Source organism: Mytilus galloprovincialis, chromosome 1, assembly GCF_965363235.1.
Source record: "Mytilus galloprovincialis chromosome 1, xbMytGall1.hap1.1, whole genome shotgun sequence".
Lineage (NCBI taxonomy): Eukaryota > Metazoa > Mollusca > Bivalvia > Mytilida > Mytilidae > Mytilus > Mytilus galloprovincialis.
This window is the reverse complement of record NC_134838.1, coordinates 80867506-80883386: the sequence shown is the minus strand read 5'-3', so window position 1 is coordinate 80883386 and position 15881 is coordinate 80867506. Positions and strand designations below refer to the sequence as shown.

General features: G+C 30.7%; 2 protein-coding genes across 3 annotated transcripts in view; one reads left to right on the top strand and one right to left on the bottom strand.

Moving 5' to 3' along the window:
• Positions 1-299: 299 nt before the first annotated feature.
• Positions 300-8897, bottom strand: LOC143085492 (quinone oxidoreductase-like protein 2). The gene is made up of 9 exons (XM_076261874.1): positions 8810-8897; positions 7595-7703; positions 6296-6392; positions 5689-5813; positions 5188-5297; positions 4088-4169; positions 3604-3788; positions 1508-1736; positions 300-848 (listed from the first exon to the last, which is right to left on the bottom strand). Exons 1-9 carry the CDS (start codon positions 8842-8844, stop codon positions 762-764), a joined length of 1059 nt encoding a protein of 352 aa, XP_076117989.1. The 5' UTR covers positions 8845-8897; the 3' UTR covers positions 300-761.
• A 5200-nt stretch (positions 8898-14097) lies between these two features.
• The window catches only part of LOC143085466 (FYVE, RhoGEF and PH domain-containing protein 2-like), a 63818-nt gene continuing 62034 nt past the window's right edge, over positions 14098-15881 (top strand). For both annotated transcript variants that reach the window (XM_076261835.1, XM_076261826.1), the window contains exon 1: positions 14098-14366. In XM_076261835.1, coding sequence (XP_076117950.1) covers positions 14294-14366 — 73 coding nt within the window. In that variant the 5' untranslated portion in view covers positions 14098-14293. The remainder of the gene's footprint in view (positions 14367-15881) is intronic.

Here is a 15881-nt window from a genome sequence, read left to right as displayed (position 1 = left end):
GATCAAATGTATAATATCTATATTTCTCTAATTCTATGGCATTTCAAACAATCTGTTGTTTAAAAAAAATAATCAACGGGTGGTTGACAGTGATCTCAGAAGATGACTGGATGATTTTAAGGGTCATTACCTTTATCAGCTCACTGGATGAATCAAAATATGTCTTATTGAAATTGACATTTTTGTAGAATGAAGAAGGCACTTGAAGGGTATTTTCGTTTAACAAAAAATGATTTTTTTTTAATCATTAGAGAAACAGATTCTTATATAGTTACTCGTGTATTATCGTTTTTTTCCAATTTCGATAGATAAATTATAAATTTTTAAAGTCTTCACAAAGGCTCAGGCTCTATAATTAACAATTTAACTATCTCGATTGGATAAATCTGATAATCCACTGGTATCAATGTAAGAATCAATATTTATGTAATCTGGATCTATACAACAGCATACTATGATTCATAACAGTCTGAAAACAAGGCTTCCTACATTACATCAAAAAAGTTCTAGTAATGAATGACAAAGCTTGGAATAAAGCTAGTGTTACTTGTTTAAATTGTCTTTCATATTATTTTTATATAAAAAAGCATGATTTAGCGTAGATTCTGTTTACTGTGTTATACTTTGATTGATTAATTGATTGTTGGTTGTTTAACATCCAGTGGCAAATATTTCATGCATGTTCATGACAATGTTATACTTTAAAGATTTGCCACCAAGGACATAACATGACAAACTGTCCTTAATACATATAACATGTGTTATAAATTAGATTCTTGTCTGTCCATACTAATTACAACTTTTCCTGTCGATCCTCGTCCCATTACATACTGGAATGCCTCATTTATCTGTAAATATAATTGTAAAGACTTATAAATAAAGGCAACAGTAATATACCGTATTATCAGTCTTACCAAGCCTGTATCATTCTGCTCAGCTTTGTGAGGGTCAAATACTTTGACCTGGCCCTTACATCTATGAACAAGATTTATTACTAGCATTATAATGTTGAATCTTTGTTGATATGTTTAACTTGAATTTATCAAGTTCTCTTCTGGTTTGTTGGTGCAACAAAGGTGAATTATTGTTTCTGTCATGAAAAACACACAACTTTATATTGATAAATTTATTACCAGATTGCCTTCATATAAATAAAAGATCAGTTGATTGGCAAAATATACAAAATATAAATATGTTTACTGAAGTGTTGTCTACAGCAATTCAATATTTTTGTACTTCAATGTCACTAAAGCATGGCTAAAGGCAGGGCAGGTAGAAAGTTAACCCTTGGAATGAAACAAACGGACATGAATACAAAAGAAAACCAAATTTAAACAATCTTTTCAAAGTAGTTCTTTATAGCATACTGAATCAGAAAAATAACTCTTGAACACTATAACAATCTCAAAAAGCAATCTAGCTGAAACAAAATAATATTCAACAATACGTCGATCCCTGGTCATATACAATAATGGACTGATTTTTATCTAGTTCAATTATGCTATACCTTATTAAGTGGGAATTCTTTTCCAATATGTGGTGTTATATTTCCTAATCTTGTCTGTTCTAAAACATCTTCTACTGATTTTAGGAACACTGGTGTGTTCATAATTCTATATTCACCCCAAAACAAACCCATGGCTGATCCAGATTTCAACAGAAGAAGGTTGGCAGGAATACTGGGTATTTTTCCTGATGCATATCCTATAGTAAGAATTCTCCCTTCTCTAGCCAGACTGCAAATGAAATAATATCGTGAGGTATATATGTCTAATGTAATTCTCCATTCTCTAGTAAAACTATAAATAAAATAAAATATTGTGAAACATATCCAATAATTAGAATTCTTCCTTTCTCTAGTCAAAGTACAAATGAAATAAGACATTTTCTATTCTGTACCCTTACACTTAATAAGTTAAGAGTTTCATTAGTCCTGTTTAACTCTAGATCTAAAAGGTCTGTGTTTTTATGCCACATTTATGGGCATTATGTTTACTGGTTTGTGCGTCAATTTGTCTGTCCGTCCATCCATCCCTTCGTTTATTTGTTCATTTATTGATTTGTTTGTTCGTCCGTCCAATGGTCCGTCAGTCCCGTTTAAGATTTAAGTTTTTGGTCAAGGTAGTTTTTGATGAAGTTGAAGTCCGATCAACTTGAAACTTAGTACACATGTTCCTTGTGATATGATCTTTCTAATTTTAATGCTAAATGCGAGTTTTTACACCATTTTCACGGTCCATTGAACATAGAAAATGATAATGCAGATGGGACATCAGTGTACTAGGGACAAAGTCTTTTTTAATCTATTATACTTGATTTATAGAGTTATTTGCTTTTCTGAGCTAATTTTAAAAGTACTTATATGTATCATTTCCCCCCTCCTTTTCTAGAGCCAAAGAAGTTTGACCAAGTGCTTAAAAAACTAACCATTCCACATATGCATGTATATATCCAAAGGTAGGAACCCTTATAGTTATATGTTAACACCTTATATTATACTTGTCCTTATATCAATTTGGTATCTAGATTGTGGATCTTAAATAGTCTTATGAATTTTGTTTTTTTTTGTTCCTATAAGATGTAATAATTATTTTTCTCATACATCTATAATTTACCTTTTGACACAGTCTAAGAACATATCACCTCATACAGGATCAAAAACAACATCTACTCCATTTCAACCTGTAATATCTTTGACCATGTTCTGTAACTTCTCCTGTTTATAGTCTTTATATTTACCTTTTGACACAGTCTAAGAACATATCACCTCATACAGGATCAAACACAACATCTACTCCATCTCACCTGTGATATCTTTGATCCTGTTCCTAACTTCTCCTGTTTATAGTCTTTATATTTACCTTTTGACACAGTCTAAGAACATATCACCTCCTACAGGATCAAACACAACATCTACTCCATCTCCCCCTGTGATATCTTTGATCCTGTTCCGTAACTTCTCCTGTTTATAGTCTTTATATTTACTTTTTGACACAGTCTAAGAACATATCACCTCATACAGGATCAAACACAACATCTACTCCATTTCCACCTGTGATATCTTTGATCCTGTTCCTAACTTCTCCTGTTTATAGTCTTTATATTTACCTTATGACACAGTCTAAGAACATATCACCTCATACAGGATCAAAAACAACATCTACTCCATTTCCACCTGTGATATCTTTGATCCTGTTCCTAACTTCTCCTGTTTATAGTCTTTATATTTACCTTTTGACACAGTCTAAGAACATATCACCTTATACAGGATCAAAAACAACATCTACTCCATTTCCACCTGTAATATCTTTGATCATGTTCTGTAACTTCTCCTGTTTATAGTCTTTATATTTACCTTATGACACAGTCTAAGAACATATCACCTCATACAGGATCAAACACAACATCTACTCCATCTCCACCTGTGATATCTTTGAGCCTGTTCCTAACTTCTCCTGTTTATAGTCTTTTTTAGTTACCTTTTGACACAGTCTAAGAACATATCACCTCCTACAGGATCAAACACAACATCTACTCCATCTCCCCCTGTGATATCTTTGAGCCTGTTCCTAACTTCTCCTGTTTATAGTCTTTTTTAGTTACCTTTTGACACAGTCTAAGAACATATCACCTCCTACAGGATCAAACACAACATCTACTCCATCTCCCCCTGTGATATCTTTGATCCTGTTCCGTAACTTCTCCTGTTTATAGTCTATAACATCTGTAGCACCTTTAGATTTGGCAATATTTCCCTTCTCTGGGCCCCCACAGGCGGCTATAACATGCTACATGTAACGAGGAAAAACAATGTGTATGAAGAACAAGTATCGTTTTTTCATAAGTTATCAATACACTGTACTACTTTGATGGTCAGATCTTTTAGTATCTGTTTTGTGGAAACTGTCTGGAAAGTCCGACTTTCTTGTTTTAACTTGGTTAACTCAATAACTGTTTTTAAATAATCTTCAGAGCATAAGATATCAGATCAACATTTCAATGTTCCAAAATATCAGGTTGTGTGTCTCAGATTCTGGGAACAGGTCTTATTGTTTAGGTTTCATTAAACTACTGTAACTATGACTACCTTAGATTTGAAAACTTTACTGGCTATTTCTACTGCAGCTAAACCAGTTCCACCAGCTGCTGCTGTAACTAATACTGATTCTCTGAAAAAATTAAAGAAAAATAGGTTGGGGAGGATCATCATAAATAGGTACTTTCCTCATTTATGGGTTTTATACCCCAAAAGGAGTATCAATTTTTAGTGATAAAATATAAACTATGAATTAAACTAAAGATACGTAATTGTCTGATGGTGCAAATATTTAGGTAAAGGGGACCATTTTGCATAGACAGTATGACAGAAATATCATCAAGATAAAAGTGAACAGCCTTGAAAAAGTAAGAATTTTGGAGGTCATTATCTCTGTATTCAGTTCTCATTTGAACTATTGTTGTTAAGGGTAAAATGATGCCATTTATATGAATGTTTGCACCATGACAGCTATCATGACAAAACTTTATTTTTTATCACTACAAATTGATACCCAAGTTGTGGTATAATACCTATAAATGAAGATAGTACCTAGTCAACGTGTAAAATTCTGACCTTCTGCTCACTAATAATACCCCCTTAAGGAAATTTGTTAAAAGGAAGATACTGAGTGATTAATCTTGAAAATGTTGTTAGTCGAGAGCATTATCTCATAAGACTGAACACAAAATTTTAGGAAGCCACTTATTGCAGTTCCCTAGAGATGGTGGTAGAATATACATGTATAAGTATTTGGTAAACAGGAAGTTGATGACTGATGAATATGAAACTTCATTTTAGGGTATAGCAATATCAATCATTTTGTTCAGGAAGCTCTTTTAAAAGTTCTTAACTGTAGTTCCCTAGACGAATGTGAGGGAATTTTCATACATGGCAGTTATGTGGTAGAATATGCGTATTTGGTTAACAAGAAGTTGATGATCAATGAATCTGAAACTGCATTACACAGTATAGCATTATCACATGAAGATTGATCAAATTTTACAGGAAGCTCTTAATTGCATTTTCCTAGAAAAATTTGCTTGAAATGGGTCTAGATGTTACATAGAAAATTGTAGTTCAAAATTGACATATACAATAACAGATACCAAATGGAATGGCACTATGCAACTGAGCTAAAAGTGATTTACCCTTGTTGTAAATTTGCTTTCCTGGTAAGAGCTAAGTATGCTGTACCATAATTCACTACCAGGCCTGCCCCTGCCCTCAGATCTACTGAAGATGGTAGTTTCCATGTAAACTACAATTTTAAAAAACAAATGTTATTTTGCCATCTTCAATAAATTATTTAAAAAATTCTTTGGATTTTAATTCAGGCCTTTTGATCTAAACAACCAAGACAGAAAGGAATCAAAATTACTTCATTTTAAAATTATGTTTTATGTTTTTGATTAAAGAAAATATATGGATTTTCATTTTTAAAGTATACTTGAGAAAAGAAAAGTCGAAAAAAGAACTGCAATTTTATTTATTGTGCGGATGTACAGCTTAGTGATGATAAGAATTAACATGTTTAACGAGTTTCAAAAAATGATTTAAACAAAAAAAGGTAAATAACGGCAAACAAAAAGTAGTTTAACGGTTATAATGTCTCAAATGTCTTTAAATTAACCATAATACATTATACTAACAACTTCTGGTGCAATGCAATGTGTAGAAAATCCACCAGACATAATTAATGAAACCACTTTATCACCCTTCTTAAGTGTTTTCACATTTTTTCCAACCTCTTGAACAATACCAGTCACTTCAGTTCCTGAAATACAAATATAACAATATTTTCAACATTTCACAAATACTGCATGATTAAGCATTTTTCTATGTTCAATGAAAAAAAGAGTTTTCATTTTCTTTTGCAGAGGATCTAATTAAATCCCCTTAAATTTTTCACATACAAGAATAACATCTTAACATTTTTCACTATAATAGCTGTACAAAAGAATTAAAAAGTTAAAATCTTTTTCAAGTCTTCTATAAATAACATATGAAGTAGAACACTTTTGAAAGGAGAAATGAAACCAGTTCAATTATTTGATTATAACCCTAATTCAAAATGACCGTAAATTATGAGTGATATCCATTTTCATTTGTGAAATCATGTAAAATATTAGGGTATTTTGAAAAACCAATTTTCTTTCCTGAGCATAAGATAAATAATTTTAAATAATATTTCTTTTTTTATCTATTAACTCCTCAATCAATTATTAAGTTAGACATAGATTTCACTATGCTACGCACCTGGAGTAAATGGTACAGGAATACTGGACTGATATTTTCCTTGACACACGAGAATATCAGCAAAATTAATACCACAGTATTTTACAGAAAGCAACACCTATAAAATAGATATCTATATTATACAAGAGTCAAAGTCAAATCAACAATATGTGTCTTTTCATTTAACTGTGTCTTATGACTTTATCATACTTGTATCTGTGTTCTTTTCTCAGATCTGTGTCCCATGACGTCATAAAACCAATTTGTTATTATTCTAATATGACTCCTTTTTATCACGTACATTTTCACTCATGAGGTGGGACTTTGGACAGACAGACACATACAGAATAAGGTGGGTTTTTGTAAACATTCAACCCTCCTGCTTACCTGGGAATGTGGTGTAAAATCACAATTTAAGAACAAACTGTAAAAATCTGTTAGGAAGGGCTTGCCTCATAAAAAAGACACAGAGCAGAAATATTAACATACAAAACAAAAAGACAAATGAAAGAAAGTACAGATCTTAGACAGGGCATGACTTGTTAAAAAGGACACAAATTTGAGAATAAGAAGGGACATAGATTTTCCAGGTCTTTGACACAATAATAATATAGGATATGACACAGATCTGAGAAAAGGAAACAATTTGAGGCTGAATATAGACTTGATTAATCAGTTTAATTGAAGTCCGGAGCTGGCATGTCAGTTAACTGCTAGTAGTCTGATGTTATTTATGTATTATTGTCATTTTGTTTATTTTCTTTGGTTTCATTTTCTGACATCAGACTGGGACTTCTCTTGAACTGAATTTTAATGTGCGTATTGTTATGCGTTTACTTTTCTGCATTGGCTTGAGGTATAGGGGGAGGGTTGAGATCTCACAAACATGTTTAACCCCGCCACATTTTTGCGCCTGTCCCAAGTCAGGAGCCTTCGGCCTTTGTTAGTCTTGTATTATTTTAACTTTTAGTTTCTTGTGTACAATTTGGAGTTTAGTATGGCGTTCATTATCACTGAACCAGTATATATTTGTTAAGGGGCCAGCTGAACGACGCCTCCGGGTGCGAGAATTTCTCATTGCATTGAAGACCTGTTGGTGACCTTCTGCTGTTGTCTGCTCTATGGTCGGGTTGTTGTCTCTTTGGCACATTCCCCATTTCCATTCTCAATTTTATTTATTCTTCAATATATATATACAGTGATATATGTACAGGTACAAGATTTTTTATGATAATGATCAACATATCATTTCAAAAAGTACAAGATATAATCAATCGAATTGTTCTTTTCTTTTCTATGATGCCTTAACATCTTTATTACTTCATCATCAAAAGGAGATAACCCATGGTCTTTCTTCTGTTGGAATTCCAATGGTTTACAAATCTCTGTACAAACTGCTGCTGTAAACATTGTTCTTCTGGCTTCAGATCTAAATAAATATACATCAACATAAAATAGTGCTCACCTTGATATTTTCACAGATAATATACACAATATATTGATCTATTTTTACTTTATCTTATACATTTATGCCATGTCTAGTTATTTGCTTTCAAAACATTTGGAAACAGTTTTGAATTTTGAACAAAATATCAGCATGGAAATATTATAACTGTCAATGACTATGTTCAATATAAATTAAAATAAATGCAATGTCTCAATGCAATTGGTCATTTACACACAAGTTGACTACAAATAATCACATTAAGTTAGCTCAATAGAAGCTGCAAAATTACCATGGACATTTATACTTATAATTTTCATAATACAGTTTTTCTGCTGAGAATATACACATGTATATATCAAGGAACAAAAGGTTGTATATGTATTCATTACAATATTACAATTTTCATAGAATTATGAAACTGTTTGACCACAATACTGCATGTACTGTGAGTAAGTACGAATATAAAAAAGAAAATGTCATATGATTGCCAATGAGACAGACAACTCTTCACAAGAGACCAAATAACAAAAATAATTAACAACTGTAGGTCACCGTACAGTCATCATCTAAGCCCAGTATTGCATAGTCAGCTATTATAAAGGCCCAAAAATGACAAATTGTAAAACAATTTAATTCAAACAAGAAAACTAATAGCCTAATTCATGTACAAAAACAGAATGAAAAACAAATATGTATTACAGCAACAAACAACAACCACTAAATGACAGACTCCTGCCTTGGAACAGGAACATATACACCAAAAAATATGAAGGTGTTTCAGTATAACAATGTTAAAATGCAAAGCAGTTTCACATTATACACTTGGTTTAAATTCATTTGTGTTGCGCTTCTTATTTCCTCATATAACAAAAAATGTGCTAAAAGGAAAAACAAAAAAAAGAAGACCTGTAATACTGTTATCAGTTGTGTAGTTGGTCAAAGGTAATCAGGTTGTTAAAGTGAAAGTAGGTCACAAAATGACAATTATCTCTGATAGTGATCATAGTCATATCGAGTATTGCAAATGAATGAAATCGGGTGTTGTATGACCTCTTAAATTGGTTTAATATAACAAACATTATTCTTACATTATAACTTGGGTAAGACGAGCTAATCTCTGCATTTTAGATGTGATGTTAAAACAGCAATAGCAATGAACAGTCTAGAGGTATTCCGTCAACCGGAAATTCAAAAGAGAAAGTAGAAAACGTGGGAAAATAGAAAATAGAACTGTGTGTCTGTGCCTATAGAACTGTGTCTGTGCCTGTGGTTTCAAGTTGAATGTTATAAACATGATGATGAGAATATTCACTTATGAGGAACGAATATTTTCCGTCTGTAAACTGGTAAAAATCAGTGGGTAAATGCCTTAAACTGTTATATATATTTAAATCTATCGCTATTTCAGTGAATTTTTCCTTTGATAATTTATTGTGATAATTTTTCATATCATCTGATCATGCTACTCGCTTGAGATAGAAAATTATCACTAGAAACTAAGGAGGCACCAGGCTTTGCCAATGAAATTGACATGAAATTGAAAACGTCGTAATAGATAAAAAAGGGATAAACAGATTATCATTGGTCATCTCAACTCGAGAAATTGTCTAAAATGCAGGTTGCGGATTTAAGATATACCACTAGGGCATAAGCTTGAGAGAGTGATGTAATTTAATTTTATGATCAATGATAAAGGCAGGGTATCCAATTACAATACACAACATTCTTGTGTAAATAAACTTACACCTTAAAATAGAAATCTATCAATTTACATTAATCATAACATCTTGATAGGTTTATATAATACATACATTTTCCTATGAAAAGAGAAAGCTTACCAAACATTTGGATAAAACCTTCAATAAAACATAGATTCTCACCACTTACTCATACATGTACATATTAAGCATCAAGACTTGACACGGTTTTAATTTTAAGTGCCTTTTTCTTAGTTACACAATGTATATATGAACATCATTGTATATATTTTTGATTAACAGTATTTCTGGATTCTTTAGGTTAGTTCTATTGCATTTTTAGCAACTGGGTCCTTCTCAAAAGTCTAGTTTTTGATTGATGCTCCTTTAAATTTTTACTGCATTTATACGCTATGATATAAATATTTTTGAGTAACGTGTTGCGGGTGAAATAGGAATACCGAGCGTCTGTTGGTCCTTCGGTCATACCGTCTATCCGGCTTTTGTACAACTTTTGACAGTTTTTTTTATAAAACTTAAATCTATAAATAGGTTAAAAGGTTAATATCAGCAATATCTCTGACAAGTAAAAATGTGAACCTATTAAAACAAGTTTTGCCCCTTAGAAGTATTAATTTTTTAGAAAATGTCCTCATTATTTAGCGACCTCACGGATACAATTCTTATCAGATAAAGGGAAGCAAGTTATTTTGTAAATGTTTTTTGCACTAAATTATGTTCATGCAAGAAAAGGCATTATATACAATTATTTAAACCTTATAATTTCTTAATATAAGCCTCAAAGATGTTGAATGTCCACTGAAAGGAATTTAATTGTTTATGTAACTAGATTAATACAGAATAATATGTTCTATAGAACCTGTTCAGCCCATGTCAATACATTTTGTATTGCTTTCACTTAATTAGAATCAAAGTTTAGAACTATTAATAGCAATTAAGAAGTAGGATTAGCATTATAAGATACATGTATGTGTATTAAAATTATGATTATTAAGCAATATGATTTAATAAGAGTTCAACATAAAAAAAGGCAAGCAGGCTGGTTTGTCATGCTGAAGTTATGGGAATTGAAGCAGTCATATTTGACTCAAACCTCAGTGAAAAGATTATGATCATTATGAGTAGAGATAACTTGTATTTAGGCAAAAGGCTGAAAGTTGATCATCAGTGAAGAAGAGAGTTATTCATATCACATTGTTAACATGTTGTTTTGTTGTTCTGTTTTTCACCCTTCATGGCATTTAAATGAAAATTAACCAATATTATTTCATTTTACATGTAATGTTTCGCCCAATAGAATTGTTTTCTGAACAATTAAAAAAAGACTGCAATTTGTATAGAATAATTGTTCTGCATTTGATTAATACTCTCCATCACGAGAAATATCTTTTTTTTTATATTATACTTGAAACAGTAGGATTAGAGATTGAATTAAAAGTGGTATTTGGGTGGCCAGATACACTTAAACACACTAAGCTCAGACAATAACTGTTTATTAATTTGAACACAGATTTAACATGTGTATACATGATTTGCTGTTTTATTTCACAGGTTCTTGGTGGTTGTAATAACATTAACTGTTTTAAAGTCATCTGGTCTTCTATGTTGAGCACTTTACACAATCGTTGCACAACTGAACAAATAGTTACAAATTAACACTTGCACGGTATGAAAATGGCAGCCTTGATAATAGATTTTGCTTAAGACTAAATTAGATGGTACATGTACTTCTTGTACAATCAGCTTTCATTGTGTATGTTAAAATTGATTAATCATTTAAGATTATTTATTAAAAATTTTGCCCATTTATATACTCTTTTAATTTATTTTTTTACCTAATTTTCTCTATTCTTTATTTTTATGTTCCATTTATGGGCATTATGTTTTCTGGTCTGTGCATCCATCCTTTTGTTTGTCTGTCCGTCCATCTCTTCCTCTTCAGGTTAAAGTTTTTGGTTTAGGTAGTTTTGGATGAAGTAGAAGTCCAATCAACTTAAACTTTATATCTAATTTTAATGCCAAATTAGAGTTTTTACCCTATTTTCACAGTGTGATGAACATAGAAAATGATAGTGCGGATGGGGCATCCGTGTCTACTAGGGACACATTCTTGTGTCAGCCTTTTTTGATACGCCCTTTCATGGGACGTATTATGGTATACTATCTGTTCATCTGCTGTCAAAAATAACTCAAAAAAACTTTAACAAATTTACATTAAAGTTTGGTGACTTGTATACCTATTGACGTGAACTGTCCTTATAATTTTATAAAAAATTTTTTTTTTTTTCCCTAGTCATTGGATTTTATTTATGAAAAAAGAGGGATTTACAGTTTTTAGACATTAAATAAAAATGTTTGAGCAGCTTTTGTGAAACTTTTGGTGATTATTTTATTTCCATTTATTTATTTAGTTCCCTTGTGATTTAAAAAAAAAATTTTGGTTGTATTGCGCTATAAAGTTATGGAATGTAGTGGGGAAAAAAGGGGGGTCAACAGTTTTGAACAGAATCTCAAATGTGCTTTCAGTCTGCACGGTTAGCCACTAGTCCGATGCCCCAGACTAGTAAAATTTCATTTGCAAAACTTTGTTTGGACCAATAAGAAAAATGTCAGAATATTGGCCTTTGGACTAGAAGTTGACTGTGCTTTGAGCAGTTTTAATGAATCATTGATGACTGAATATATGTATATATATATATATATATATATATATCTATTAAAAAAACTCCCTTTAGTTTTTTTTTTTTTTTTTATAAATTTCTGATATGACATTGAGGAGTTATGGAACATTATTGTTTGAAAAAGCAACTGGCCTATCATGCGCTCATGGCACATTTCTTTATTCTGTAATATTGGCTCATAATTATCTATTCTGTAAACCCAACTCAGACCCAAATGCATTCCCCATATACATTTTAATTAGCTTATTGGGGAGTATACCACTCCTTAGCTAATACATGTAATACAAATATTCACTTTCATATATCCCCCAAATAAAATTGAATAAGCTTGTGTGGTAAAGATTTGGAATGAAAGGAGAAATTACTTCCATATACATGTACTGGTATCTGTGAAGTTTTCATTGAGTTTCAAATAGAATGGTATATTGATTAAAAACAGATAATTATATAATACTGTATAAATACTCAAAATTAAGAGACAAGTCAGAAGGCTTTTTAGAAAAATCAATCATACCAGTAAAACATTTGTCAGTTGTAAGGATTATAAATTAATCACAGTTGTTTATTAAGTAGAAGCCATCTGGATGTGCATATCAACAATGATAGCTTGAAGTATCTGCATAGAAGTACTATATTGTAAACAATGTTAACCACATCCTTCTATAAACAACATCAGCAGGCGGTCATGTAATTTGGTACCAAGGATTCAAAATAGTTTGAGTAGGACTAAAAACTGGTTTATTAATTACATGGTTATTTTATTTGTATATAAAGAATATTTCATCAAGAAGAAGTTTTAATTTTGATTTAAAAAAAAAAATACTTTCAATCAGTTTTACCTTCTCTACTATTCATTCAGCCATCTTGTTTGTAGCTCTTACCGACAAAAAAGAAAAAGGGATTTTTCTGTAACAAGGCCTATGTTTGGACATATTAAAACAGAATAAAAAGAAAATAATAGAGTTATTTCCCTTTAGAGGTAAATATTGTACACAACTCTGAGATTAAGCAGAAATGTAGGTATTTAACTTAAACCAACTCAGACAAACATAATGTATTAATTAAAAAAGGTGATATAGGTTTTGCAATCTTAACATACCATAGTAAATTTGTCTCTTTTTGCATATCATTTTGAATATTTAAGTAATCTTAGTAATTGCTAAATAAACAATTTCTGGCAGAGAACCAATAATTCTGGATCCCCCTCTTAGTTTTTATTGTTACATGTGGACAGATATTTGATGTTTTTTTTTAATATTAGCTAACACTAATTTCAAACAAGGTGTCAATAAAATCAATTAATCCAATAAAAGAAAAATGCTAGTTTTCAAAATTATTAGCAGGTATTTTCTTGAATCAAGATTCTGTCATAACTACAGTAGGCTATCTGATGGTTCTGTAGCCAATATCTTTCTCTTTCTGATTGGATAATTACACACATTATACTGTATTAATAACCTAATCAGTTTATGATATGATTGAAATATAATTGCTGCACGGGTGAAAAAAACATTTGGATGTTTTGCTGACTAATTATCGCTATCCTCTAACAAAAATAGATTGAAGAAAATAATGTGTTTTTCTAATTGAAGAAATATGGAAGAAAACTAAATCCTGTAAATAAAGAAACAAAATGCATTTAAGATAATTTTACAGATGATTGTAAAAGAGTGGAATATTTTCAAGTATTAGATTTTTAGACTCAAAAAGTTTGAAGAAAAGATGATTTCACCTGATAAGGATTTTATCTATTGATTCCCTTAATTAATTATGAGGATTATTTACTAAGGACTTTGAGGGTGTATGAAACTGATTTGTGTGTTACTATCATCGTTTCTCATCATGTTTATTTTTGCCCAACTTCCTTAATTTCCAAAACAACTTGACGTAAATCTAATGGAAACAGGAAGGCTTAAAATAAAAAAAAATAATAATCTAAAAAAAAGATCAAATGATGTCAAATAACTTAAACATTGGAATATCATAAAAAAGTGTTAGAAAATGAGAAAAGTGAATTTATAACACTTGTGATAAAAGTTTTATGGTTATATATTTGATTGAATCTAGTGGATTGAAATTTAAGCATTCCGAATTACGTAATGCATTAATAATAAGATTGTCAAATTTGATTCTTTGACCTTATTAAGTTAAGTTAAATCAAAACAAAATGTAAATGAATTGGATAATGGGCCAGAACATATCTTTATCTGATTTAGATGATCTGGACATAGGACTTGTCAAACAATGTAAGTACTTTAGTATTGTAATATTACATTTTTTTTACTTAAGAAATAATTCTATCATACCATGCTCTATGCTAATTTTAACATGGGTAGGCATTATATTTGTTAATATCTGAATTATTTCGATTCTAATAGGAATATTTTAAATTTGATTCTAATAGAAATATTTTGAACTTTTGTACTTCGAAGCAGACCTATAAGACGCTCGAAATGTCGTCATTTTTTTTGATAAACAAAAATGTTATAGAAAAATCAACAGTTTATCAATAAAAAAAGAACAAAAACTTATTTTAGAATGTTTTTATTTAATTTCCTAGCGAGCAACACCATAAAAAATGTCCATTTTGATCTCTGGCGTTGTCAAAATTCATCTTACGTTTGCAATTTCAATTGTGACGTGAATCACGTGCAGCCCATGTTCTATTCAAATTAGAACATGGCTTTGTACCCAAAGCTAAAGAATAACGTCATATTAGAATTCAAAATTTTTGTTAGTATACCTTTAAGTATAATGCATTCATTACCCTTAGCTTAAATGCAATATTTCTTGGATCAATGGTAACATATAATGACAAAAAAAACCTTATTGATTTTGAGGTCACTATTTTTTAAGGTCAATGTTAAAGTAACTAAATTGCAGGATATTGATTTCCTGATGCTAACCCAAATACTTTATAATATGATTTCAATACTACTTTGATTTATGGTCACATAGTATGACAGGAAGATACCTATTGATTTTGAGATCACTACATCTTCTGTCATGGTCAAAGTTACCAAAAATAAACTAAACTTAATGTAGAAAAGTGATTTTTTGATGGTAAATCAAATGTTGTTTTGGTTTTTTTTGGATTGCAAACTTACTTTTGTGTGGTCTCAGACTCTTGTTATGAGTGGAAGAGTTCTATTGATTGTGAGCTCACTACATCTAAGATCAACTAAAATTTTAAAATTTGTACATGAAAGTGTTTTTCTGGATGCCTTTTCAAGTATTAAAATTTGATAGTAATTTTACTGGGATATGTGGTCACATGCAATGAAAGAATTTTGATTTTTAAGGTGCTAGGTCTAAGGTCAAGGTCAAAAATACATTGTACTTTTAAAAACTATATTGTTTTTATACAATGTATGAAAGACCTAAATATTACTGTTTGAAATCATGATAATAAAGTCATAGGACTCATACCTATAAGTAAACAAAAATAAGTATACTACCACTTTAGACTCTTGCTGTTTGTATATGGTCCTTGAGTACCAGTATATGAGGTTGGTCACTTAAGGTTCTGTAGTTAGGATGTATTTCATACTGTTCAGGGACAGCAATGTTATTTTAACTAATACTCCCTGTCTTCCACTTTTCTTTATTTTTTACTCTAGTTCCACTTATATATATTATATTTTTCATATTTATAACTCAACATGTTTCCTTCGTTCATCAAATGATACAAGATTTATCTACTATACTGAAGGAGCCATGCAGCTGCTAGTTAAATGGTTAATTTGACTGATTTCTATGGA

Coding starts and splice junctions, on each gene's coding strand:
- LOC143085492 (XM_076261874.1), bottom strand. CDS start 8,844: ATGCAGAGATTAGCTCGTCTTACCCAAGTTATAAT. Junction 6,393..7,594: donor TATCTCCTTTTGATGATGAA/GTAATAAAGATG, acceptor TCTATTTTATAG/GTGTTGCTTTCTGTAAAATA. Junction 5,814..6,295: donor TCCTGTACCATTTACTCCAG/GTGCGTAGCATA, acceptor TTTGTATTTCAG/GAACTGAAGTGACTGGTATT.